General features: G+C 52.7%; 1 protein-coding gene and 1 long non-coding RNA gene across 3 annotated transcripts; one reads left to right on the forward strand and one right to left on the reverse strand.

The window, feature by feature from the left end:
* The first annotated feature begins 455 nt into the window (after positions 1-455).
* Positions 456-3,984, forward strand: LOC141998602 (uncharacterized). The gene is made up of 3 exons (XR_012641857.1): positions 456-881; positions 2,617-2,844; positions 3,510-3,984. It is a non-coding gene; the product is annotated as an uncharacterized LOC141998602 (long non-coding RNA).
* Positions 3,985-14,490: 10,506 nt separating this feature from the next.
* On the reverse strand, positions 14,491-23,241 carry LOC141998474 (zinc finger protein RFP-like). Of its 2 annotated transcripts, XM_074971325.1 has the most exons (8): positions 23,161-23,241; positions 21,858-22,447; positions 20,197-20,292; positions 18,951-19,181; positions 18,610-18,632; positions 17,763-17,878; positions 16,547-16,591; positions 14,491-15,183 (listed from the first exon to the last, which is right to left on the reverse strand). In XM_074971325.1, the coding sequence occupies exons 2-8, from the start codon at positions 22,272-22,274 to the stop codon at positions 14,675-14,677; spliced, it is 1,437 nt and encodes a 478-aa protein (XP_074827426.1). In that variant the 5' UTR covers positions 22,275-22,447; positions 23,161-23,241; the 3' UTR covers positions 14,491-14,674. The 2 variants fall into 2 exon arrangements, with proteins under 2 accessions (XP_074827426.1, XP_074827427.1); XM_074971326.1 differs by lacking the exon at positions 20,197-20,292 and having other exon boundaries at positions 14,492-15,183.
* Positions 23,242-27,119: the final 3,878 nt, after the last annotated feature.

Here is a 27,119-nt window from a genome sequence, read left to right on the forward strand (position 1 = left end):
ATCTGGGGAGTGAGAGACAGTGTGTGCGTGTGTGTGAGAGAGAGACAGTGCACTGTCACTTTAAGCACAGCACTCACTACTCTGAAGGCTTGTTCAGACACCAGCAGCTCCCACTCCTCACCTCCTTGCATAGGCCCTGACTCCAGGGCTGGAACTACACATGCTAACTTTCCAGTGTGCCCGGGACGGGGGGTGGGGGGCTCACTGCTCAACCCCATGCTCTGCCCCAGGCCCTGCTCCCACTCCACCCCTTTCCCCAAGGCCCCTTCCCTGCCCCGCCCCCCAGCCTGTCATGCCCTCGCTCCTCCCCCTCCCCCAGTCTCCAGTGCATGTGAAACAGCTGATTGTGGCAGGCGGGAGGAGGGGGAGGCACTGATTGGTGGGGCTGGCGGCAGGCGGGAGGCACTGGGGCTGGAGGCAGGGAGCTGATGGGGGGCTGCTGACGTATTACTCAGGCTCTTTGGCAATGTACATTGGTAAATTCTGGCTCCTTCTCAGGCTCAGGTTGGCCACCCCTGCCCTATACAATTCCCCTCTGCTCAGCATCTCCCATTGACTGGCTTAGGCAGCTCCCTGCCTAGCACGCTGGCTTTTGTGGATCCCTTTCTAAGGCACTTACATCTCCCCATAACTAAGGCTTTGTGGCTCAGTGGCGTTCCAGTGATGTTCTAGGGAGCTGCAATTTAGACGCGGTGACATTCAGCATTGCAATACCTGAGTCCCTTCATGGATCCCGCTCTTTGTCTCCAACTCGGAAGGAGAGAGCACAGTCCCCCAGCACGCAGCAGCCTTATGAGGCCGGGGGCCCTGCCTGCTTTTCCTGAGCCCAGATGGCCCCCAGGACTCCCAAGGGAAGGGTGAGCTAGTGACGGCCACTGCAGGTAGGTTGGTCATTTGTGCGATGTGATTTGAATGCTCTTGTGCTTTATCTGGTTAAGAGAAAGAGCAATAGTGTGTTGGACATGAGCAAAGAGTCTCTCTGTGTGTGAAGGGGCCTGTCTACACTGGCAATTCACAGTGCAGTAACTTGCTGGCTCATGGGGTGTGAAAAATCACCCTCCCTCCCCCGAGCGCAGCAAGTTTGAGCGCTGTAAAGCCCCAGTGTAGACAGGCTCTGAGCGTCGACCTGGTTTACCAGGAGTGTTGGGAGATCTCTCTCCCCAGCGCTCGCGGGTGAGCACACAGGCAGTGCTTTGCTGTCTAGTGCAGACGGAGCCAAATGCTTCACAACCACTGCGCGCCTCCGGAGGGAATTCTGCTGAGACCAGCGGGCTCTCACCTTGGCGTGGAGTTCTGGGAGATGGTGCGTTTAAGCACGCGGGAGTCTGGAGGGTCAGCTCTGCACCAGGGGCTTAGGCAGCGGGTTTCACACCTCAGATAGGGGGAGAGTCCCCAAAGAATGTTCCTAGGGACCCCAAGACTGGAGCAGTGGATGGGCTCTGTTCTGGTCCCAGAAGCTTGAATTATCTGGGGATCCTGGGGCTCAGATGCTTGGGTTCCCCTTACTGCAGTCCGGTAGCACATCACCAGGTCTGGGATACAGACTCACACACCAGTAAACAGAAACCCTCTCAGTGCCCAGCATCCAAACCCCCTTAACTCTGACGAGGTGGGTTCTGGAGACAGGAATGGAGAGGTCTCCCACTCAGGGCTGCCAAATCTCTTTGCTTGGGCTGAGGGGGGCTCTTTTCTGGATGCTTCTCCCTGTTCCTGGATAAGAGTCTCTCCCTCCAGGGCGGCCACCTCCTGCTCCCTTTGCCCTGGGGTGGGAAGGTTTCTATTAATGGTTCTCCCTGGGCTGGGGAGAGGCTGTCTCCTGTTCCTTGTCTTCCACAATTCTCTGACGCCAGGATAGAGCAGCTGGTGGCTTTAACGATAGATACCTGTGTCCAGGAGCTGCCCCGACTCTGCTGCTGGGAATGTGGCAGCTCCGGCAGGGGGAGCGGGGAGATGCAGCAGGGGAGGAGGCAGAAAAGCAGCAAGATGGACCGGAGAACCCAAGGGGACTGTCTGTGACTCCATGTTCAGGCTGTTATGGTGCTTGAGGGGTTCACATTTGATACCTAGTGTGGGGTTTGTACCCTGGTTTGTAACTGTTTGCCCTGAGGTTGGTACTCACATTCATGAGCTACTCTAGACAGTGGAGTCAAACCTGGGTCTCCCACGTGCCAGCTGAGGGCTCTCACCGTGGGGGTAAAAGTTATAAGGAAGATGACATCACAAAACCCATCTCCACCTTCTCCCCACCCCCACACTCACATTGTGTGTGGAGCGAGGCAGGTGCCTGACTCATTCCAGCAAGAAACACCTCAGGTGCCTGAGCCACCGGACGTCAGGCGCTGGGTTCCCGTCTGTGGGTGGCTGAGCAGAGACCGATGCCCCCCTGCAGCCCCGATTAGGCACCTGTCGGTGAGAGGGGTCAGGGCATAGGACCCCCCCCCTTGTCAGCGTCTCCCCTTGTCTAGCTTAGGTGGCTCCCCGCCGAGTGTGCTGGCTTTTGTGAATCGCACTGTGAGGTGCCTCTGATGCCCATGCATTAAAGCCACGCTCGCCGGCACAGGAGCCAGAGCACAATGATGGGCTGGGTCCAAATGTCAAGAATGTCTTTTGATTTAGGGTCCAAATCTGGGTCCTGAGCTAAGTGCTGAAGGGCTGGTTCTCCAAGGGGCTGGGCACCGGCAGCACCCACTGATTCCGGCTGCAGCTGCGAATGCGGGTGGAACACGCGCCCTGAAGTCCTGTATTCCGAGGAGATAAACCGAGACACCCAAAATCAGGCCATTGCTGTAAATTTAGGCCTCACTGACTTGTCCATTAACAGCAGGACGTGGGCTAAGTCTCATTGTAAGTCGCTGTTTATAGTTGGTCACTGCTCGGTCCCATGATTGGAAGCAACAGAGGTGCTTACCCCAGGGGTGCTCCAGAGCGCAAACCCCCACAGAACAAATACAAATTTAGGGGGAGCTCAGCACCACCAGTCACAGCTGTTCTGTGGGGCTGCCAATGAGCTGTTTGGTGGCTGGGGGAGGTGCCTCCGGGAGGGCGCAGAGCAGCGAGCTGCAGATTGGCTTTGGCGGAGGGGTTGGAGCAGGGGCGGGAAGAGGCAGCCAGAGGGCAAGGCCTTAGGGGATGAGGCGGAGTGGGTCAAAAGAGTCGGAGCTAGCGCAGGGCCTCAGGGGAGGGGCATGGGGGGGGCGTGGCCTCAGGGCAGAGTGGGGGTAGAGCACCCCCAGGGAGAAATAAAAGTCAGCATCTATGCTCCCACTGCCTGCCGGGTGTGGGGGGCATTATTTGAACCGGAGTTCCCCACTGCTGAGGAGAGTGCACTAACCACTCAGCCAGTGTTTTGCAGACTGGAGGGTCCTGAGCCAAAAGGGGATTGCAAGGCTTTTGTAGGGGGGGTCATGAGATCACAAAAAATAGTATGATAACCACTGGTACGAGTGGAACATGGAGGTCATGGATTCTGCGATTTTATTTGACCTCTGTGACTTCATCTCCGCACACAGGGCTTCATCTTCAACCCCACAACGTGGCTCCGGCTGTCAGCCCCACATGGCGGGGCTCAGGCTTCAGCTGCTTTGCATCTCCAGGATTGGAAGGGCTGCAGGAACAGCAAGTGACGGGGGAATTTCCCACTGAACTGAAGGCACATTCTCAGGAAAGCTTCCAATGATATGATGTGTCCTATGGATGCAAGCGTCTATCAGTTATCCCTGGAGTCTGTCCATGTCCCTGCCCTGCCCTGCTCTCTCCCTGGTCGTATGTTACAGGCAGAGACAGAAGCTGAAAGGCAGAAACTTGTGTCTTACTTTCAGCAACTACACCATGTCCTGGAGGAACAAGAGCGACTCCTGCTGGCCCAGCCGGAAGAGCTGGATCCAGAGACTGCAGAAAGAATTGAAAAGACAAAGCAAATTTTGCAGGAAATACCCTGTGCCTGTGAGCTGCTCCTGAACGGGCGTGTGTGTGTATGATCACAAACCGGAGAACTTGGAGGACGCTGATGTGGCTAGTAAATCGGTGAAACTAGCAGATTAACATTTCTGTTTTGATGTAGGATTAAAAACACTGAATATTGTTCCCTTGTGTCCTTTTGAGCCATCTTTATATTACGTAAGTATGTGTCCGTAAAAGAGTTTGGTTGTCTATAATTTTTTTTCTATACTGTCCATAAAAATTATTTTCAGCACTTGGCAACCCTGGTCCCAGACACTCTCTAAGGGTAACCCTCCAGTGAGTGAGACCTTGAAGCAAAACACTCCACTCTGGGCTTTTCTCTATCAGTGAACACAAATAGTGTTCACAAATAGTGAACACAAATAGTGGTAGAAGCCATGGAGAAGCTATTTTACCAGGGAGACGTATCTTGGGAACCCTTCGACAACTGGCCTCCAATTTGGCCCCCAGCCTGACCCTACTCCTCCCCAGGGCACACCAAATGTCCAGGCAAACCGAGGGACTTTGTCAATCTCAGTGCACTTACAATAGTCAAGTTTTAAACAGAAAGCTGGTCTCATCCATAACTCTAGTCATCGCGGTGGTGCACTAAAATAAGGAAGGTGATGTGACAGGACCCCCCCATCCTCCTCCAGCCATGGGGTGTGCAACTAAGCAGGTGTCTACCTCTGTGCAGGGAGGCCTTAGCACTTGCCCCTCTCACTGGCATCTCCCATTGGCTAGCTTAGGTGGCTTCCCCACTACAGTGCTGGGTGTGACAGTTTTCACAGCGCTGAGCACAGTACCTAGGCCAACCTAAGTTGTAGTATAGACCAGGCCTCAGGAAGAATAAGGGTATGTCTCCTGCAGCCCCCTCCCACACTCTGAACCCTGCATTTTTGGCCACACCCTGGAACCTAGGAGTTACCACAAAATCTAATAGCCCCTGGCCCCGAAAAGAGTTAGTCCAGATCTGGGCGGGTGGTGGGGGGTGGGGAAGGATGGGTAGGATTGTTACTTTCCCTTCTGTCTATGGAGATTTACAAAGTTTGAAACTACAGTCTTCCTTCCAGCTCTTTGATGGCATTTTGAATCGGCTGGGCTTTAACCTTCAGACTGCACTTTCAGACAGCTTTGAATATTTACCCTAAAATCTCCCTTCAGCTCACGGGTTGCTCCTGATTAATGAATTGCTGTGCTGACGTTTTTACGCCTTATCACTAGCACGCTTCCGCTGCCTCTCACCTTGACCCAGGGAGCCCCTGTTGCCCGGCTGGTCCCAGGCGGATGGTTAGATGTTCAGCAAGACGCTGCCCAGCCAAGGCTCCTCCGCACACAGATTGTCACTGAAATCACTCAGTGGGGTTTAGTTCCCGCCCATTGTTTCGGTGCAAGTCTGCTTGTAGCTGTGGACACACGCCTCATTGTGAATTAAGAATGTCCTAGTTCAATTGAGGGCTCGTCTACACAGCACCTGGGAGGTGTGATTCCCAGCTCGGGTACGAGTACACAGGCTGACACTGCTGGAGCGAACACACTGCCAAGAGCAGTGAGGCCGCAGACACATACTGTGTAGACAGACCCTGAGTTTAAACTTTTGTGTCCTTGTTTGTTTGTTTCCTTCTCCCCCTTTTCCTTTCATGCCCTTTCTGCTCCGTTATCACCTGCTGCTCCCCATTCCTTGCCGATGGAATTGCTCTGGAGTGGAGTGGCTGGGTGCCCAGAGCCTCCCCCCCGCCCACATTCTTGGGAGTCTGGGTGAGGAGGATGTGGAACGGAAGCATCACGGAAGATTCTCGCCCTCTCGGTTGCAGAGAAAATCTAGAAAAAGTGACCCAAGTGCCGCCTACAGGTCTGAGCAACCAAAACCCAAATAGAAACAATCTAATGTTTATTATGATTACATTTCATAGAATCACAGAAGATTAGGAAGAGACCTCAGGAGGGTCATCCAGTCCAATCCCCTGCTCAAAGCAGGACCAACACCAACTTCATGATTTTGAGGAGCCTGACTTGTACTTTGTAAATGCCGGGGGTTGGCAATACTGTGCCACATAGGTGCTGACTTCTCGTTTCCCCTGGAGGTGCTCCACTCCTTTGCCCCCCAGGGCACATCACTTGGGGCAGGCCAGGGGGTGGGAGCTTAAGGAGAGGAGGAGGAGCAGGGGTGGGGCCACTGAGAGGGATCAGGGTTCACTGCCGGTCGGGGGCTAAGGCCAGTTCAACTCCCCCACCAGGAAGAAGCTGGCTCTGCTGGCAGGGGCTGCACTTCACATCCAGGGAGCTGATCACCTTCTCAGCTCCCTGACCAGGAAGTGCAGCCCTTGTTGGTGCCATTCCACGTCTGCCCAAGGCTTTCAGTTTGGGGGGTTCACCTGGCCCCTTGCCGCTCAGACAATGCCCATGTTAAAAAGGGGGGGAGCATGGCCCCTTGGCCCCAAGTGGTTCCGGTGCACTGGTAGATACTGCGTAGCTGACATCCACTGTTCCCCAAGCACAAACCCTCAGTAACTATGCTGGCCTTACACTGTATCCTGATTGGCAAACAAAGTGGGCGTACATATCACTTCTAGCTGAAGGCTCTTCTCTTCTCTTCTCTTCTCTTCTCTGTCACTTGACCTGTCAAATATCCCCCAAGGCAGAGTCTTGGCTACTCAGAGATTGTCTTATGGCCTTACAGGTGTCTTCAGAAGTTAATTAAGGAATGTTTCCTTCCTTCCTTCCTTCCCACCCTAATTTACTTTGCTTAATATTTATACCTTTTTTCCTCCAAGAAGTCACATGTTCCAGAAACATGCCCCGTGGGCGTTTTATTACTAATTTTCTCTCATTAATATTTTGGAAGGGAGTGCACAGAGGTACCAACCAAAGATCACTCCATGTTTACCCTTTCATCAGTTATTCACTCAAGCTCTCGGCATGATGTCTTCCAAAGGGGGTCATTTTGCCCCAGGTCAGCTTGTGCCAAGCTTACTGATGGCTTGTCTTCATGCCTCTGACAAAGTGGGTTCCAGCCCACGAAAGCTTATGCCCACATAAATGTGTTAGTCTTTAAGGTGCCACAGGACTCCTGATTGTTTTTGCAGAAACAGACTAACACGGCTACCCCTCTGAAACATGTTTTTTACATTTTCTTTACCTAGTGGGCTGGCATATTGACTGACATATTCCAAAGGTCGGTATTGAAACATACACACAGAATAGAGCCAGCCAGTGAATTTCCACATCAATTGCCTGACGCTAAGAGAAGAATCCTGCTCCCAGAATCCTCAAGCAAATTCAGACATGTCAAGCCATACCACATTCATTCATAACAACCACATCATACTAATTCAGCACCATCCCAAGAGGTCTCCTTGCCAGGAAGATCAGCCTCACTCCCAGCCTGGATGGAACAGAATGGAACTCAGACCCAGAGTTACCTTATTTCACGGTTCCTGGCAAAGAGTTTCAGCTGATTTTCTTCATTTCCCCTCCCCCATCAATTATTTTAGGGGAGCAGAAGTGAAACCCAGGAGCAGTGGGGAGGAGACTGAAGAGACAAATTCCTCACTCTGTGCCAGCTTCAGCTCTTGGTGCCGACACCATACTTCCCCGAGTGCTTGGCACAGCAGCAGAGTTGAAGAGGGGGGAGATCTTTGCACCCCCTGCACAGGAGAAAGGAAAAACCAGGTTGGGACAGTTACTGAGCTGGAAACTCCACCAAAGAAAACCAAAACGGGCAAAATGGAGGACATGTGCAGGGGGGAGGGTGAGCATTGCACCTGCTGCCTGCAACAGCCCCCTCTCCACTTGACCTCAGGACCCTTTAGATCCCAGCGGAGCAGGGCCGACCTTACTAATCCTGGTGCCCTCCACAGCCCGAGCACCTGCACGCCTGCTTGCAGATTGGGTAAAATGAGTTCCCGATGGGAAACTCCTGCAGGAACCATCCCTCTACTAATGACCAATTGGCAAGGCAGCCATCAGACCTGAAGACTATCCTTCAGGATGTGAGTATGTACTTGTGAATGTCTGTGCGGTCGCCATCCTTGGTCTTTCTGTGTTCCTAGAGGCTCTAAATTTGAAACATGTAGCAGAGGTGACTTTCACTCCGTTGAGCTTGAAACTGTAGCCACCAAAGCTGAATCCAGGGAGGTGTAACACCACCTTACTCAATTCACTTTAAATAAAATGAAAGGCTACATGGTATATTCTTTGTTGGTGCTGGGGGGACACAGCCAAGCAGGGAACCAAATCCCATGACTCTGCTCGCAACAATTGCAGTTGGAATATTAACAAGGAACAAATCAGAATTGTCTTTCCTGCTTTCTTTACTGTAAATACCCACCTGAGTGAAAAGGAGCCGAGAAGCAGCTTTAATACCCACAACAATGGAAAAGAGACCCACAGATTTTGGAAACAGCTTTTTTAATGGCACTAAAATGACAACAAAGTCAAGGAAGTAACACTGCAGAGTTACAGTCTCACTTTCAGTGATGTTTTATAACTCTCTGTCCCTCTTGCATTCCCTTTTCTTTCATACTGTTCCTTTTTGACTCACTATTTTTCTAGCACTCACTTCCAATCTCTGTTATTTCTGTGTCTCTTCCACTCTCCTTGGATCACTGTCACAGATCATTCCCCTTCATGGTCTCCATTCTTTTCCCTCTCACTGCCTTTCACCTCTTCAGAGTGCTTTCCTTTCATTGTATTCATATCAAGTTTTCACCCTTTCTTCAGGACTCTCTGTTGATTTTGTTTTACTTTGACATATTTTTCCTTTGTTTCTTCTATTCCCACCCTGTCCAGTGTTGCCAACCCCAAAAGTTAAAAATTGTGAGTCAGAATCAAAAAGCATGGGTTTGACCCCTCCCTCCAAAAAAACCCTGAAGTTTCAAAAATATATCATAGAATGTATCTGGTTTATCTTGTGATTTTTGTCCATTCCCTGCTCATCCCCATGTGTGTGATTACGGTGGTGCCAACCCTCCCAGCTTCGTAGAGGAAGGTGCCTTTGGCCCCTGCCACAGGAACAGGTCCATAAGTAGTGCAGGGTAAGAGGGGCAGCCACCCAGGGTGCAAAGCCAGCGGGGGCAGGAAAATGGGCCGGTGTGCAAGTGGGGGTCATGCCCCCTCCCCCGATTTCTGCCTTCCATTTAGCACAGAGATTTTCAAACTGAGGGGGGCACCGGCAGATCAGAAGCTGGTGGAAGCCACCTGGCCTGCTCAGGCCACAGGCTCTCCATGCTTTGGGAGCCAGGAAACTGGCTGTCTGCCCAGCAGCCCTCTATGTCCTTCTCCCTGAGCCGGGCTGCCTCTGCAAGGCCAGGGACTCCCCAGGCAGGGCGGGGAGCACAGCTCTAAGCTGCACCCATGATGCACTCTTCCCTCTGCCCCGAAGAAGCCCAGTGTCAGCTAATGATAACCTCTGGAGCTGGCCCCTGCCCATGGAACCCAGCTGCCATGATGCCAGAGGTGCTTGTTCCCCACCCCCACAAACAAGCCCAGTGGCTTCAGAGGGGTCTCAGCCCCCTCCCCCACAGGTTCAGGCCCAGCTGTGTCAACTGGAACAGAGGGTGCTCAGCCCCTCCAAGATCAGGCCCAGCAGTGTCAGCTGGAGGGAGCCCACAGTGCTTTGCAGTCTCCCCTCCCGGCAGGCCCAGGCCCAGTGACCCTTGCTGGAGCAGGATCTCCCGAGAGTGCTAGGACTGTGGGGCAGTGGCAGGGAGCTGGATGCCACAGGCCTGAGTGGAAATGTGTGTCAGACGCGCCCCCGGCCACCTCCCCATGTCTGGTGGCCTGTGCGGTGGGGGTGGGGGTTTCATTCCATTCTCATGGCCTCGGCTTCTGGAGCTTGCGGGAGTGAGTCCACCCTGTGAGCATCAGCCGCCTGCCCCCAGCACCTGGGCTGGACACTGGGGTCGCACAGCTGGGCTCAGAGCTTGGGCTGTGTGATCACAAGCTTGGCAGCCACAGGTCGGGGCAGGGCAGCCAAGGGGAGCAAGGGACAGTTTTGCTCCATGCACAGGGAGCCTGGGGAGAGTGACGCAGCTGCAATGGCAGGTCCCCAGGCAGTGAGCGGGGTGTGACTGGGCTGCGGAGGATTGAAAGGGGAGTAACCCAGCTCAAAGGGGAGAGGCTGGGAGGCTCCTGAAGGCTCCTGAAAAGGGACTGACTGTATACTTAGCCTGGTTGGGACTGATGGTTTGGTTGCCTTTTCTTTTCCCCCCAGCTTATCTTGGACTGGAAACTGTGGGAGAACAGCAGACGGTAGGAAGTGACACAGGGAGGGCAACTCAGAGGACAACTCTGGGCACCAGACACTGTTGAGCCTCCTAGGGCCCTGGGTCAGAGCCCAGTAGAGTGGGTGGGCCCAGGCTCCCCTACCACTGCCCACCTCCCTGCCCTTCTGATTAAAAGAGGGCCAGGACTGCAAGACCTGCCCACTGGGAGGGGGCACTAAGTGTGCTAACCACTAGGCCACCTAACCCACTGATGACTCAATTACACTCCCACATGAGGATCCAATTGTGTACAAAAATTTTCTTCTCAGAGGAAAGAAAACGACACTTACAATATCTAGATCTCGTTTCCCTAAAACATAAACAGAAATGCATATAAATGTTTTTTTATGAGCTTCCCTTCCCTTATGTGTTCTTAAGTTAAGACGGAGTAATTATTGTTATTCAACTTCCATTTTTCTATTGCTTCTTTCATCCCCCCAATAACATTTTGGTTGAAGTTTATTTAATTTAGACTTACCCAAATTTGATAAAACTAGATTAACACACCCTGATTAAGCACAGCCCCATCCGAGTCAGGAACAGATGAAAACTCCTCTGGGCTCAAGTGGCCTCATTCCTGCAGGGCCTGCTCCACTTGGAGGAAATGATCTTGAAGGGGAGAGGTTGTCACAGGAAGGGGGGGCAGCCAGGGGGGAGGCTGCTGGAAGTCAGAGGAGTTGATTCTTGCAACAGAGCCACTGAGAGGAAGAGAACATGTGACCCTCTGCCACTCACAAGGACCCTTCAGACAAGGTACAAGCAGGGACGTGCACAGGAATTTAAATCAACCCCTTTTGGAGGGGCACATTCTGTTAACCCCCTCAGGAGCTTGCTTCCCCCACAGTCCTAGCCACAGAAGGACCTTCCCCTTTCCCCTGTCCCGCTTGCTATTCCCTGCCCAACAGGAGCTCACTCTTTCCCCCGCCTCAGCCAGAGCTCACTCTGCCGCAGGGCTGGAGCAACCACTCGGCGAACTAGGCGGTCGCCTCGGGCTCCACGTGGTTGGGGGCGGCGGTAGAGCGGAGGTGAGCTGGGGCAGGGGGGCACGGGGAGGGCCGCCTGCAGCAAATAACGGGGGGGGCGGCGCACAGGGGACCAGCTCCCCGGCTCAGCTCACCTCTGCTCCGCCTCCTCCCCTGAGCACCGCCCCGCTCTGCTTCTCTCCCTCCCAGGCTGGCGCAGCAAACAGCTGATTGGCGCCGCAAGCCTGGGAGGCGGGAGAAGCGGTGGCGAGCTCGGGGAGGAGGTGGAGCACCACCGGACGTCAGGCGCTGGGTTCCCGTCTGTGGGTGGCTAAGCAGAGACCAATGCCCCCCTGCAGCCCCGATTTAGGCACCTGTCTGTGAGGGGGGCAGGGCTTAGGACACCCCTCCCCCCTTGTCAGCATCTCCCCTTGTCTAGCGTAGATGGCTCCCCGCCGAGTGAGCTGGCTTTTGTGAATCGCACTGTCAGTTGCCTCTGATGCCCACGCATTGTCTAGGGGGTTCAGGCACCTGACTCAGCTTTGCAGAATGTGATTTTCTGGTTGCCGACAAACTCGGCCCTGTGACGCTCAACATTGCAACACCAAGTCCCTTCATGGATTGTCCCCTGTGCAACCAGTCACCTCTCCGCAGAGCACAGCTGAGCAATTCCTCATTGACATGGGTGTGGACAGGAGAGAGACAGAGCACAGGCTGGAGAGTGACACATCCCAGTAAAACCCCAAACTCTCCTCCTAGAGGCACGATATTCCCTGTGGGGGCTGGGGGGACACAACCAAGTCAGGCAGGAAATCCCATGGCTCAGCCCCCGACAACTGCAGCTGGGACAGTAAAGTGGAACAAACAAGAAGAATTGTTTGTAATGTTTTATTTACAGGAATTACTAAAGGTGGAAAGTAAAGGGAGCTGAGAAGGAGCCTTAATAACCACAGCATGGCAAGCAGATCCCCAGCTACTGAGAACAGTTTTCTTAATGGCACTAAAATAGCACCAATGGCCAGGAATTAATATAGGGAATTAATGAGTTACAGTCTCACTTTCAGTAACATGTCTTAAATCTCTCTCTTCCCTTTCCTTTCATACTCTCCTTTTCTATTCATTTTTCTAACCCTCACTTCTGATCCCTGTTTATTTTCCTGTGTCTCTCCCACTCTCCTCCCCTCCCTTTGACAGATCATCGCCCATGGCTGCTCCATCCCACCCCTGTTATTTTACTCATTCCCCTCTTGCTGCCCCCAGGCTGGTTCCCCTGTCAGGGATAAAGAAAAGGAGTACTTGTGGAACCTTAGAGACTAACCAATTTATTTGAGCATAAGCTTTCGTGAGCTACAGCTCACTTCATCGGATGCATACTGTGGAAAGTGTAGAAGATCTTTTTATATACACGCAAAGCATGAAAAAATACCTCCCCCCACCCCACTCTCCTGCTGGTAATAGCTTATCTAAAGTGATCACTCTCCTTACAATGTGTATGATAATCAAGGTGGGCCATTTCCAGCACAAATCCAGGGTTTAACAAGAACGTCAGAGGAAAGGGGAGGGGGGGTAGGAAAAAACAAGGGGAAATAGGTTACCTTGCATAATGACTTAGCCACTCCCAGTCTCTATTCAAGCCTAGGTTAATTGTATGCAATTTGCAAATGAATTCCAATTCAACAGTTTCTCGCTGGAGTCTGGATTTGAAGTTTTTTTGTTCTAATATAGCAACTTTCATGTCTGTAATCGCGTGACTAGAGAGATTGAAGTGTTCTCCGACTGGTTTATGAATGTTATAATTCTTGACATCTGATTTGTGTCCATTTGTTCTTTTACATAGAGACTGTCCAGTTTGACCAATGTACATGGCAGAGGGGCATTGCTGGCACATGACGGCATATATCACATTGGTGGATGTGCAGGTGAACGAGCCTCTGATAGTGTGGCTGATGTTATTAGGCCCTGTGATGGTGTCCCCTGAATAGATATGTGGGCACAGTTGGCAACGGGCTTTGTTGCAAGGATAGGTTCCTGGGTTAGTGGTTCTGTTGTGTGGTATGTGGTTGCTGGTGAGTATTTGCTTCAGGTTGGGGGCTGTCTGTAGGCAAGGACTTGCCTGTCTCCCAAGATTTGTGAGAGTGTTGGGTCATCCTTCAGGATAGGTTGTAGATCCTTAATAATGCGTTGGAGGGGTTTTAGTTGGGGGCTGAAGGTGACGGCTTAGTGGCGTTCTGTTATTTTCTTTGTTGGGCCTGTCCTGTAGTAGGTGACTTCTGGGAACTCTTCTGGCTCTATCAATCTGTTTCTTCACTTCCGCAGGTGGGTATCGTAGTTGTAAGAATGCTTGATAGAGATCTTGTAGGTGTTTGTCTCTGTCTGAGGGGTTGGAGCAAATGCGGTTGTATCGCAGAGCTTGGCTGTAGACGATGGATCGTGTGGTGTGGTCAGGGTGAAAGCTGGAGGCATGTAGGTAGGAATAGCGGTCAGTAGGTTTCCGGTATAGGGTGGTGTTTATGTGACCATCGTTTATTAGCACTGTAGTGTCCAGGAAGTGGACTGGAAATGGCCCACCTTGATTATCATACACATTGTAAGGAGAGTGATCACTTTAGATAAGCTATTACCAGCAGTGGGGTGGGAGGAGGTATTTTTTCATGCTTTGTGTGTATATAAAAAGATCTTCTACACTTTCCACAGTATGCATCCGATGAAGTGAGCTGTTGCTCATGAAAGCTTATGCTCAAATAAATTGGTTAGTCTCTAAGGTGCCACAAGTACTCCTTTTCTTTTTGCGAATACAGACTAACACGGCTGTTACTCTGAAACCTGTCAGGGATAGTTTCCTGTCACTCTTCTCAGTTCTATTTTCCACCATTTCTCCTGGACTCTCCCTTTCTTCTTGTTTTATTTTCATTCACATTTTCCTTCTTGCTTCTTCTAATTCCCTCGGGTCAAACCTGCCCTGTCCCTGCCTCCCCCAGTGCTGCCAAGCTCAGGAGTTTCAAAAAATCGTGAGACTGACCGAATGATGATTTTTTTAAGGTTATATTATGGTTTTTCCATCAATCTGCACCCCCTACCCATCCCCTCCACCCCCCCGCGCGTGTGTGGGACCATGACAGTGTCATCAGTTGTCCTGAAGTGACTTGGGCCCCTGGGGCAGGAGCTCTGGCTGGGAGACCCCGTGAGATCCAATCCCACAGATCTGCACAAACCGCTCCCTGCTGCTGCTTCTCCCCAGCCCCCCAACCCCTGATTGATTCATGCTGGGTCCCTGACCAGCCCCCACCTCTGCCCCTCAGGGCCCCTCTGCCCCTCCTGCAGCCCCAGGGGTTCCTCCCCCTCCCCCTCCCATGCCTGGGGCTGCAGGGAGGGAGGGGGAGGAGCTTCCAGGGGTCGTAGAGATGAGGGGCCAGGGGCTGGGTTCGATGGGAGTCCTCCAAGGTCATAGAGACTGGGGTCCGTGAGACTAGAGAGGCTGATTTCTGGTTCCCCCCTCTGCTCTGGGTCTCAGGGACACAGGCGGAGCCGGGATCCCAGCCCCACCCAGAGCCAGGGGCGGATTCTCTCCCCAGGGACGGAGCCCGGCAGGAAAGTGAAGATCGGGGCCTCGTCACCAGCATCGATAAATGTCACCTGCCCCCGGCCACAGTCCAGACAAACCCGGATCCTGCTGGGGGCCCGGCTCAGGGGGGTCACAGGGTAGGTGAGAGCCCGGAACTGATCGCCCCACTGCTCCACAGCCCAGATCCCCCCCTCAGGGCTACAGCTGATCCGTCCCTTCCTCCCCACAGACTCTCTGGCCACCCCCACAGCCCAGTATCGCCCACCCTCCACCTCCACCTCCCAGCAATGTCTCCCCGTGGTGAATCCCTCACAGCTCAGCACCCAGAGCTCAGTATCAAATCTCTCAGGGGTGTCGGGCAGTTGCTGCCGCGTGTTTCCCCATCTCACACTTTTCCCACCCTCAGACAGGACGAGGTCGGGATGAGCCGTGTCTGGATCCAGAGTCACATTCACTGGGGAGAGAGAATCAGAGCGTCAGGGGCAGAGCTCTGCCCTGGGGGAGGCTGGGGCCATTTCTCACTCTCCCCAGCAGCCCTGTTCTGGCTGGGACAGGCCTGGATCGCAGGGAGCTGCCTCTGTCCTGGGCACCTGAGACTGAGCAGAGATGTCACTGCACTTCCTCAGTCTCTGTAAGGAGACCCACTTCATTAATTTCCCATTAGCTTGCATAAGCGTCAGCTCCCAGCTACCCCTGCTGATTCTGCTCCATTCCCAGCAGGAGAGACACACCAAGAAAGGTTTTAGTGGGGAGGGAGCAGAGGAAGCGGGTACAGTTTTGAAGGCCAGAGGAAATCTCCCTCCTCTAATGCAGTCTCCACTCCCACGGCTGGGAACAGAGAGGAAGATGCAGCATTGGGGAAGAGCTGATTAATACCAGAGAGAAGGAGGTGGCATTGGCTGAGGTAACCCCATCCCCAGCACAGAGAGAAGGGAGGAGCTGGCAGCATCAGAGGGAAAGGATCGCTCCAATCCAGGAAGCAGCTCGAATGGGAGAGCCCAGCCTTGCCCAGAGGAAAGGCGGGATGTTGGGGAAGAGCAATGAGGAGACCCCCTGCACCAGGGTAAAGCAGAGGGATGTGTCAGTCCTCAGGGCAGACAGCTCTGTTCGGGTGCTGCTCAGGGAGAGTGTTTCTGTTCATTAGCATGGGCATGAACTCAGCACTAAGGTTGGTGTCAGGATTATTTGTGTGATGTCAGCTTGGGATCTCCCCAGGTGTTCCGGCACCTTGGCAGAAGTTGGGAAGGGGGGTACTAGGTCGCACCACCTGTGGCCCTGCCCTCTCCCTGGCCCTGCCCCACTCTTCATCTTCCCGCCGAGGCCCTGACCCTGTCCAGGCTGGGAGCCTTGGCCCCTATGGAGAGCCCCTGACCCTCCACCTTCCCATGTCCCCGCTCTCCGGCGTGCACCACCCAGGGCAGGTGGAGGGTCCGGGGGGAAGAGGAGCAGGGGTGGGGCCACTAAGAGGGACAAGCACCAGGAAGAAGCTGCACTACACAGGGCGCAGTTGATCAGCCGCCCCTCCATGAAGCACAGCCAATGCTGCGATGCTCCAACCTGCCCAAGGCTTGCACTTTGGGGGGCCAACATGGCCCCCTGCCCCCAAACTATGCCCATGTTAAAAAGAGGGTGAGCTTGGCCCCCCGGCCCCCATGTTCCAGTGCCCCTGGATCTCCTCACTGTGAACAGGTTATTTTTAGGGCTGTGTGTGCCACAGCCACTGGTGAGTTGGTTGGTAACTTTCGTTACAATCTCATGAAGATGTTTTCACTGGAATTTTCTCCTAATGTAAAGACAATCTCCAGCTGCAAACTCACCCTGTCTGTGTGCTCCTAGGGATTCCAGTGCAGACGGCAGAGTGTCTGGCGGGGGAAAGGAGAAAAGAGACGAGATTTCAGACTTTCATATTTCTAACAGCGTCCCCACTCTGAACGCATAGAACTGTGTTTTCCTCATGACAGAGAAACAGATCGAGAGGCCCAGAGACACACTCAGGCATTTAATAGAAACTAACTGAAACCTTCTACTTCCTCTCTCATTCAGCCATCTCCCAGCAATGGAACCAACGTCCTTTCAGCTTCACAACCATCCCAGGACACACAATCTGTAAGAGAGATTTACTTTTCCCCTCCTCATCCCCTCCCACCCTTCAAACTCCGGTTGGTTTGTTTCATTCACTCACGGCCTTTTGTCATAACCTAGACCCAGATCATACAAAGACTTTGGCATAAAAGTAACTTTAGCCACTTTAGGTGTCTAATATTCCAGACATTGTAAGGTGTAATTAGAGCTTCCTAGAAGAAATCCCCAATGACCCACCTATGCCCCAAGAGAAGGAAACTGACCAGCACTTCTTTCTATATGCGATGGCTAGTAGCAAATATCCCAATGGCTGGTGATAGGGCACGAGTCGGGGAGTGCTCTGAGTTAGAGAGAAATCTCACCCAGGTGCCTGGCTGATGGGTCTTCTGAAATGCTCAGTCTCCAACTGACCATCATATTTGGGATAGGGAAGGAATTTTCCACCAAATCAAATTGCCAGAGACTAGGGGATTGATTTTTTCTTCCTCTGCCATATGGGGCACGTATCATTTACCGATGTTAAACTAGAAGAAAGGTGGATTCTCTGTAACTTGAAGTCTTTAAATCATTATATGATTTAATTATATCATATATTATATGAGGGCTTCAGTAATTCAGCCAGAGTTTACGGGTAAATTGCAGGAGTGGGTGGGGAGGTTCTGTGGCCTGCAATGTGCAGGAGGTCAGAGTAGATGGATCATGATGGTCCCTTCTGACCTTAAAGTCGATGAGTCATTTCTTACTTTGTAACTGTAATCGAAAAGCATGTTTCTGGTGCAAACAAAGGTTTGAATTAATCAACCTGAGTGTCTTGGACCCAGGTGTCTGGCCTTCTCACCCAGCAATTAAATAGAAGCATCCTCTAAGTGTGAACCAATTGACCAGCACCATTCTCTTCCCACAGTCTCAGAGGCTCTTTCCAATTTCTATTCCTAGATCCCTTCTGGGTACCTTTGAACTTCCTCAGAGTCTCCATTAGCACAATAGTTTTCTGGGAGAAATCGCTGACTTGCTCTTCCAGTTCAGGAGAAATCTCCTCTGGCTGCTGGAACTTCCCCTTCTCACACCTGGAGAGAAACAATTTCCAGTGATTATATTTCATTGTGTGACTCATGATAAGTTCTGGCTCGTGAGTCGTTGCTCTAATATGCCTGGAGTTCGAATTCCTCGACTTCTCCCAGCCTCAGAGCAGGTGCAACACAGCCCATGGCCGTACAACCTTCCCTTCTAAGGACTCCTTAATATTCTTCAACTCTGGTCTGGTGAGCTCAGCTCTGGGGACAAAAGGGGAATTGAGTCTCCATGGCCAATTCACTCCTTGGCCTCCATGCTCTGAGGGACAGGAGGTTCCTATGTAAAGTGCTGTAGAAATCTGTCCACTAGGAACTAAACGGAGACACCAACTCCCCCGTCCCCAGCTCATTCCACACAGCTCTCAAAACTGTCCTCAGGCCGGGAAAGACTCAGGTGGGAAAGACTCTTGACCACTGCTGCCTTGGGCTGAATGGTAACCAGGGCCCCAGTAGTGACAGGCCCATATTCCATCCCCACAATCCTGAGGCAGCCGCTCCCCCAGGGATGTGACATCTCTCAGAAAGACTTGAGGTCAGTCTTTTCCACTGAATGGAGAATTCCAGAGTCTTCTGTACCAGGGTGAGAACCTCAGGATTAAGTTTATCTGAGAGATTTGTATCCAAAATCCCCACACATGTTGCTGTGGAGATGCGGTGCAAACATCATCTCCATGCTCTTCCCCAGCATTGTCAAGTATGTGTGGGAGTGAGAGAGAGCCACGTACCTACTCAAGGTGATTCTGACATCCTAGAGGGGAGAGAGAGCAGAGAGAGATTAAAAAAAAATCTCAGTACCACCTGACACCCACTTGGGATTCCAGGAAAGGGATTTTGCAAATACAGGGAAAATCAGCCCTGCCCTGGCCCTGGGGCCATTGTTTCACTGAGCTAATGGGGCTTTTCCAGGTCTAATATCAATGTGTCTGTGAGTCTGCAAAGAACAAGAGTCATTCACATTTCAGCAATGCACACATTGAGTTACACTGAGATCTCTGGCTGCTGGACCCCGGTGCCCGTACTTCCTGTCCCTGTGTTGGGATTTGGGATATTTCTAGCTCAGTCTCACCTGCAGGAATTCACTTGCTGGCTTCTGACACTTCCCCTCCATCTCACTGATCAGCTCACTGAGACGGGAAATCCTCTCTGAGAGTTTGGTGATATTTTCATTCTGTATCTTCACAATCTCCTTGTCCAGCTTTTCCAGCTGGGCCAGCAGCAGTCGCTCTTGTTCTTCCAGGAACTGCCGCAGTTGGTGAAATTCAGACATAATCTTCTGCCTCTCGGTTTCTGTCTGTTTCTATAAGAAATAAGGAAAGGGCTGGTCAGGAGCACGGATGGAGACTGATGACCTTTCATACAGTCTTACAAAAGAGAGTTTCTTTACAATCTCTAACACACCTGTGGAGAAACCAGGCCATGAGCCATCAGGCCTAGTGCTCAGAGCTGCAGTCAGAAGTCATTAACTACAGCCGAAGTCAGAGCTGGAGTCAAAGTCAGGATCTGACCAAGGGTTGGGGCTACAGTCGAGCTCAGAAGTCACGCCAAAGGCTGAGCCAGAATCAGTGTCTGGAGTCACACAGGGGATCAGGGCTGGAGTCGGAGTCAGGGAGCCACGCGAAGGGTCAAGCCAAAGTCAGACAGCAGTACTGCAGGTCAAACCTGAGTCAGGAACAACACCAGGGCCAAGCCAGCGTCAGGGTCCAGTCCAGCAGCAGATCGGGAGTTCACTCAGTTGTTTGGACAACTTCCCGTGACTCCTGCTGGCGTAATTCATGCAGCCGAACGTCTGCTCCAATCAGGAGCTTCGTAGGCAGATCCTCTGGTGGGCCAGAGTTCCACCAGCCCCTCCCCCGCTGGCTCTGGAGAGCGGTCGGGTTGTCATGAGAGTCTCTGTGGGCTGAGGTTCAAAACCCACCATTCTTCACATCCTGACACTTGACTCTACACTGTGATCACAAAGGAGAGGATTTTCTTACAACTTCCCATTTGGGCCCAATCTCTCTGCAAGGGCTGTCTCCATGCCTACGGGGATATAGTCAGTGCGGTTTGGGAGAAATGTTGTGAAAGCCACAAGGGGTCGTAATTAACTCATTAACTAAAATGCATCTTAGATCCTGCAGAAGACGCTGTTGTCCTTCTCCAGGGAGAGAACATTTGTGATATGCACATCTGCACGCACACGCACACAGACGCACACACACACACAGTATCCCATGATCAGGGAGAAACACACACAAGGCCACAGAGAAGTCTACCAATAAACATCCCTCCCAGCTCCATCTCCCAGCACGCAAAGAACAACAGGCACCAACCAGATACTCCCGGCTTCTCTCCTCTCCAGTCACTTTCAATCCCAGCAGCTTTTCTCTCTCTTCCCTCAGAGTCTGCAAAAGGGCTTGTATTTTTTCCTGACAAACAGAAATGATTTGGTGGGTTTATTTTGAGGATTGCTGGGGGGTGGATGAGGTGTTTTCCCACCCAGAATTCTACATAACAGGCAGTCTTCCTAGATTGACTAGGTGGGGTAAGGCAAAACCTTCTGCTGGCCCAGCTCCTGTTGGTAAAAGAGTCACACACAACTCAGCTCTGGGGAACATTCTCTTTCCCAGGCCTGAAGAAGAGCTCTGTGTAAGCTTGAAAGCTTGTCGTTCACCACAGAAGGTGCCATGAGCAGATATTACTTCACCTACCTTGTCTTTCTAATAGCCCGGGACCAACACAATTACAACAATATTGTGTACAACAGTGGGTCTTTCTCGAGGTAGGACATCAGAGACACCAAGGAAATGAAATCTGATTTATGGAAATTGGGCGGGTTTTGTATTCAGATGGTTTGAAGTTATTACATCCACTTTCTCCATTGAGTCGAACCAATGGAAAACTGGTGTCCCATGGTGGTGAATCTATAAAGCTGTTTTTTGAGAAGATTTAACAAACAGTGATACCAATCCCAGAAGCCACCGGGGGCAGCCATGTAGGCTGGGATGCTCAAAGGAGTCCATCTCCATTGGCTTTCAGCCCTGGACCCCATTAGATGTGTTGATTTGTGTTAGGAACAGCTGGGGTTTGCCCTAGTGCTGTCCTAGCCCCTTTCCCTGGCAATGGCCTCTGGGTAGCGACCCCAAAGTCCCGAGCAAAGACCCCAGAAGCGGTGGATTGTGGCAGATTTCAAAGGGCTGCCTGGTGGGACTAACGGACCCACGTTGGCTGGTCCTTGCCCATGAACACACGAGAACAGGTCAGACTGGCACTGGTCCGCACGGCCCAGGGGTTAGTTTTGCTGAAGATAAGTCTGATCCCAGTGGCATGTGGCATGGACCTGAGCTCACTGGAGCCCTTGTGGGTGTGGACTGAAGTGCTCGGAGTCCCACACCGTGTTCAGCCCAGTGATCTCCTCTCGTGCAGGCCAGCAGCATCTGAGTTTAACCCTCACGGAGCGGCACAGGAGTTCACAATCCCAGTGGGAAACCTCCTCTCCCTGCCGGGCCTAGGATCTGTATCGAGGAGTCTTTTCCTCCTACTGTTTGCACTTCATCACTGCTCAGTGCTGCTGAAAGGGGCAGAGTAGCTAGTGGTTAGAGCACTGAACTGGGCCTTGGAAAACCAGGTTTTTATATCCAGCTCTGCCACTGATCTGCTGAGTCACCTTGGACAAGTCACTTCCCCTCACTGTGCCTCAGTTTCCCCTCCCACCCTTTGTCTGTCTTGTCCAGTTAGACTGTAAATGGCTCGGGGCAGGGATTGGCCCTTACTGGGTTTTGTGCAAGGCCCCCACAATCGAGGTCAGATCTCATCTGGGGTCTCTAGGGGATGCAAATAACAATAAACACATTAATACCAGCCACAGCTTTTAACTCCCCCAATCAGCTTTCGTGCAATGAAGGCTACACGCAGCTGAATGACAGGGTTACACCATTAACCTGTAATTAACATCCAAAGTTATTACCCATTAGACTGGACAGCAACTCCCTACCTTGTACTCCTGGGCAGCTTCCTGTATGGGAACCACCATGTGAGCGCGGTGAGCCCGGGATCTGTCGCACACCACACAGATGGGGGTTTGATCCTCTTCACAGAACAGTTTCAGAGCCTCCTGGTGTTCCCCACACACCCCACCCCCTCCTGCTCCCTTCGCTGCCTGGAAACTCAGCCGCTTGGCGATTTCTATGACATTTGCCAGCTGCCTGTTGGGCCTGAGGTTTCTCTGTTGCACAGTTTCTCTGCACTGAGGGCAGGAGGCAGCTGTGTTGGGTCCCTCCCAGCACTGGGCGATGCAGGCTTGGCAGAAATTGTGCCCACACTCCAGAGTGACAGGGTCTGTGAAATACTCCAGACAGATGGGACATGTCGCTTCCTCCTGGAGACTTTCCACGGGGCTCGCTGCAGCCATGGCTCCCTCTGGGCAGTGGGACAGGGTAAGTTTCAGTTTCCTGAGTTCACACTATGCTCCGCCTGCAGCAGCAACGGGGTGTTTCTATGCCGAAAATGACTCAGGCTGTTTGCTGAGCAGGAAGGACCCAACCAATTTCACGCCTGGAGGCTTTGGTGAAAAATGTATCAGTTCTGGGGGGATCAATATTGTGGTCAGACCAGAACTATTTAATGACACTAGACACTGAGATTCAAAAAGTTGAAGCTTGAGAACTGTTAAAATTGTCTGTGAGGAGCTAAATCTCCTCCCTCCCCCTGCAGCTCCCCCAGGGCAATGACCCAGTGCCGCCCCCACCACCACAGGGACCGAGGCTGAGAGTCCATCTGACGGCGGCTCAGGGGCCTGTGGAATGTGCTGGGATCTCAGCCTGGGCCCTCGGGGGGCAGGTGACCCTGTCACACAACCACGCCCAGCAAAGGCTGCTCCCATTTTCTCCCTGTTTGTCCGTCCCAGCAGAGAGACCAGGGACTGCAGGGAGACCAAGCTCCCGTCCCCCAGGTGAGGGCTGCGGCCCAATGGCTGAGGTGTGCGGGGAGCTCGCACTAGGGGCCTGCAGGGTACATGGCATAGGCTTGCAAATGGGGTGTGCCAGGTGTGCCCAATGCAGGGCAGAGCTCGGGGGGGGGGGGCTGCATGCTCCCGCGGGGCAGCATGTCTGGCTCCGCCCTGAGCCAAACGCTGCTCGGAGCCTCATGGTTGCGGGGCCGGTGGGTTTGATAAGGGGCGGGGGCAGCCAGGGGACGGGGAGCAGGGTGGGTTGGATACATAGGCAGCGAGATGGGCTGTGGTGCCCATGCTCCACGGTTCGGCAATGTGGGGTGGGGGCGGGGCGGGGCGCTCTCACCTCAGGGGCGGCTCCCCCCTCCCCGGCGTCCCTGCGGAGAGTCTCAGCGGAGGCAGGGCAGCTCTGCACGCTGCCTCCGTCCCCCCTCCCAGAGCTGACCTGGTTCTCAGCTGGGGCTGGGGGGCCGTGCCAGAGCTGCCTGACCGCGCCTCTCCAGCAGGGAGGGGGAGGGAGCTGCAGGCAGAGAGAGCAGCAGGAGTCTGTCACTGTCAGACACAGATGTGGGGGGGGGGATTGTGGGGGCAGACAAAGAGATGGAGCCGGGGCAGGAGAAAGGAGCAGCGATGGGCACCCCGGGGCTGGCATAAAATCCACAGTACAGAGGGGGCTTCCTGGGGAGGGGGTGGGGGGATATAGCAACGCTCCCTTCCCCCACAGACCAGACCCGGGCTGCAGCTGGCTCTGTCCATCACTCCCACCCCACAGAGACCCACACAACCCGCTACCTCCCTGGAAGATCCCCACCAGCCCCTGTGCCCCCGTCACCCCTCTCCAGAGAGCCTCCCCTTTGTGCCTCCAGGCACAGCTCCCCTCCCCCCTGCCTCCCCTGCTCCCTACAATCTTCCCCTTTGCCTTCCCCCTCCCGCCCCCAGCTCATTGGCCAGGAGGCTCCCAGTCTGTCGGCCACCAAGGCCAATGGGAGCTGCACCTGGGGCAGGGGACCTGCTTACAGCCGCAGACCTGCCCGGCCGTGCCTCCCCAGCACGGGGAGGGGGAGCCCCAGGTGAGGAAACCCCGGTCGTCATCATCACAGGCCCAGCGATGCTCTGGGGATTTCATTCCACTGAGGCAAGTAATTTAATCTCCTCTTCCTTTCCAGACACGTTGTGGCTTTTCCTGTAAGAAAACTTACAGTGTCTTTGCAAAGAAGTCCAGTGATCAGTTTTCACTTGAGAAGTATATTTTCTGGTTATTCATACGCTCATTTATTTTGTGAACTCAGTTTCCTCGGGAATTTTAAAAGTAACTTGAATTGTACCTGGTTTTTTCCATTGATCCAAAACCACATGGAAGATGTGCAGATTTTTATTTCTGTGGGCCAAACCATGTAGCAATGTAAATGTCAGAGCTAGAAAAGCTCTGCAAGGGGATGGGTCCCTCAGGAAATTGTCCTCAAGTCATTCCTTCTTCTGGGCATTCCATTCTATTGTTCCCTCTTCCAGTGATAGAGATCAGTGTCTCCACCCACAGCGGAGATGCAGAAGATTGGGCCAACCCTGCAGCCACTCTGCCTCTACCCCTGTTCTCTGTCTGCTCCCTCTACCAGCCCCTTTGGTCTCCCTGGGATTCCCCCTACCATTACTCCCTCAAACTTCGGCTTGAATAAAGACTGGGAGTGGATGTGTCATTACACAAAGTCAAACTATTTCCCCTTGTTTATTTCCCCCCTACCGTTCTTGTCAATTGCTGGAAATGGCCCACCTTGATTATCACTACAAAAGGTTCCCCCCCCCCCCGCCCCCGGTTCTCTTGCTGGTAATAGCTCACCTTTCCTGATCACTCTTGTTACAGTCTGTATGGTAACACCCATTGTTTCATGTTCTCTGTGTATATAAAATCTCCCCACTGTATTTTCCACTGTATGCATCCGATGAAGTGAGCTGTAGCTCACGAAAGCTTATGCTCAAATAAATTGGTTAGTCTCTAAGGTGCCACAAGTCCTCCTTTTCTTTTTGCGGAAACAGACTAACACGGCTGCTACTCTGAAACCTGTCCCTCTGGGTCTTCTTTCTCTGGAGCTTCTCATGAAGTAAAGTTGTCATTACAGGTTCTTATCTCTGTAATGTATTTAATTTTGATGTATTTATTAAGTGTTAATGAATGCACTATGGGAGTCTACCGCAAAGCCCACGAGGCAAACAGCTGCCCCCGCGACCTGCCGTTTGTACAAAGAGCTGGACGCGATACTTGGGGGTGACCCCACCTCCACTCCAAGGGCCACCATGGGCACTTCAGAGCCAAGTTCAATCAAGCAGGAGGAGGAGGAGGAAAGCGGGAGCGAGGGTGCTGAGGAGGAGGGAGACACCCCAGCATCCCTAGATGCATGCAGCCAGGAGCGGTTCTCAAACCAGGAGGAAGGTAGCCAGTCACGGCGGCCAGTGCTTGGGGAAGGACAAACACCAGAGGAGGTTCCCGGTAAGCGGCTTTTATTTTGGGAAGGAAGTTATTCGGTGCGGGCTCTTGGGGTGAGGAGGATTACAGCTGCATGCATGCTATTGTGTAGACTGCTTGCCCTTAAGTACGGGGGAATCATTGCTCTGTCTGGTGTGGACAATGCTGCCTCTGTTAAGTGTTGCATTTTGCCTTTACTGATGCAACCTTGAGATCTCAGCCGTCCATGTTATCACTGGCCGAAAGACTCCAAAGAACCAGAAAGAGGCCACGTAGAAGCAAGGAAGACATGTTGCATGAAGTAATGCAGCATTCAAGTAATGAGAATCAAAAGGTGTAGGAGTGGCGGGAGAGTGAAAGAAGGATCCGCCAGCAGAACGAGGAGCGCTGGCACAAAAGCGCGGTGCTCCGGCAGCAAAGCACGGATCGGCTGAGAAGCACAATGGAGCACCAAGCAGACTCTATCCAGGCGCTTGTAGCCATGAAGGCGGAGCACTACTGTGCCCGCGCCCGCCCCCTGCAGCCCTTGTCCCAAAACTCTTTCCCTTGTGCCCCCATGTCACCTCCAACCCACTTTCCCCAACATCCGGGTTTTTACTGCCACCAGCTGCCTCCAACATCTGTAGCTTCACCACCCAGCCCTGAAAACTACGACCCCGACCCTCTGCACTCAACCTCCATCACCATGCAGTATAGCCGGCCAGAAGTGCAGCCCTCATTGCACAGCCCTCCAGACAGGACATACGCAAATCTGTGATTGTACCGTTCCCCACCCCACCCCCTTGCCCTTTCTGTTTCCCAAGCAGTTGTGTTTATTTTCAATAAATGAATTTTCTTTTCAATAAATGGATTTTCTGGCTTTGAAAACATTCTTGATTATTCCATAAAGTAAAAGATACCTTAGCCCAGGAAATCAACAAGCACTGCAAGTCAGTGTAGCAAACACAGATTCCTCCTAATATTGGAACCACTGCACTTCACTCCCGTGCAGGGCACCAAACTGGTGGCTTTCAGCCTCAAATTGCTCCCTCAAGGCATCCCTAATCCTTTCAGCCCTGCGCTGGGCCCCTCGAATAGCCCTGCTCTCTGGCTGTTCAAATTCAGCCTCCAGGTGTTGAAGCTCTGAGGTCCATGCCTGAGTGAATCTTTCACCCTTCCCTTTACAAGTGTTATGGAGGGTACAGCACGTGGATATAACCGCAGGGATGCTGTCATCGGCCAGGTCCAGCTTCCCATACAGAGAGTGCCAGCGGCCCTTTAAATGGCCAAAAGCACACTCCACAGTCATTCTGCACGGGCTCAGCCTGTTGTTGAAGCTCTCCTTGTTGCTGTCAAGGCTCCCTGTGTAGGGTTTCATGAGCCACGGCATTAACGGGTAAGCGGGTCTCCAAGGATCACAATGGGCAGTTCGACTTCCCCTACGGTGATCTTCTGGTCTGGGAAAAAAGTCCCGGCTTGCAGCTTCCTGAACAGGCCAGTGTTCCAAAAGATGCGCGTGTCATGCACCTTTCCGAGCTAGGCTGCGTTAATGTCAATGAAAGGCCGACAGTGATCCAGAGGCGCTTGGAGAACCACAGAGAAATACCCCTTCTGATTAACGTACTCGGAGGCTAGGTGGGCTGGTGCCAGAATTGGAGTATGTGTCCCACCTATCGCCCCTCCACTGTTAGGGAAACCCATTTGTGCAAAGCCAGCCACAATCTCATGCACGTTACCCAGAGTCACTGTTCTTCTGAGCAGGATGCGATCAATGGCCCTGCAAACTTGCATCAACACGATTCCAGCGGTCGACTTTCCCACTCCAAACTGGTTAGTGACCGATCGGTAGCTGTCTGGAGTTGCCAGCT

The sequence above is a fragment of the Natator depressus genome, chromosome 14 (genome assembly GCF_965152275.1).
Source record: "Natator depressus isolate rNatDep1 chromosome 14, rNatDep2.hap1, whole genome shotgun sequence".
NCBI classification, from domain to species: domain Eukaryota; kingdom Metazoa; phylum Chordata; order Testudines; family Cheloniidae; genus Natator; species Natator depressus.

Excerpts from the sequence above, each read along its gene's own strand:
- LOC141998474 (XM_074971325.1), bottom strand. The coding sequence starts at position 22,274 with ATGGCTGCAGCGAGCCCCGTGGAAAGTCTCCAGGAGGAAGCGACATGT. Across the intron at positions 18,633-18,950 it reads CAGCAAGTGAATTCCTGCAG|GATGTCAGAATCACCTTGAG; the intron begins GTGAGACTGAGC and ends TCTCCCCTCTAG. Across the intron at positions 17,879-18,609 it reads GTCAGAATCACCTTGAGTAG|GTGTGAGAAGGGGAAGTTCC; the intron begins GTACGTGGCTCT and ends GTTTCTCTCCAG.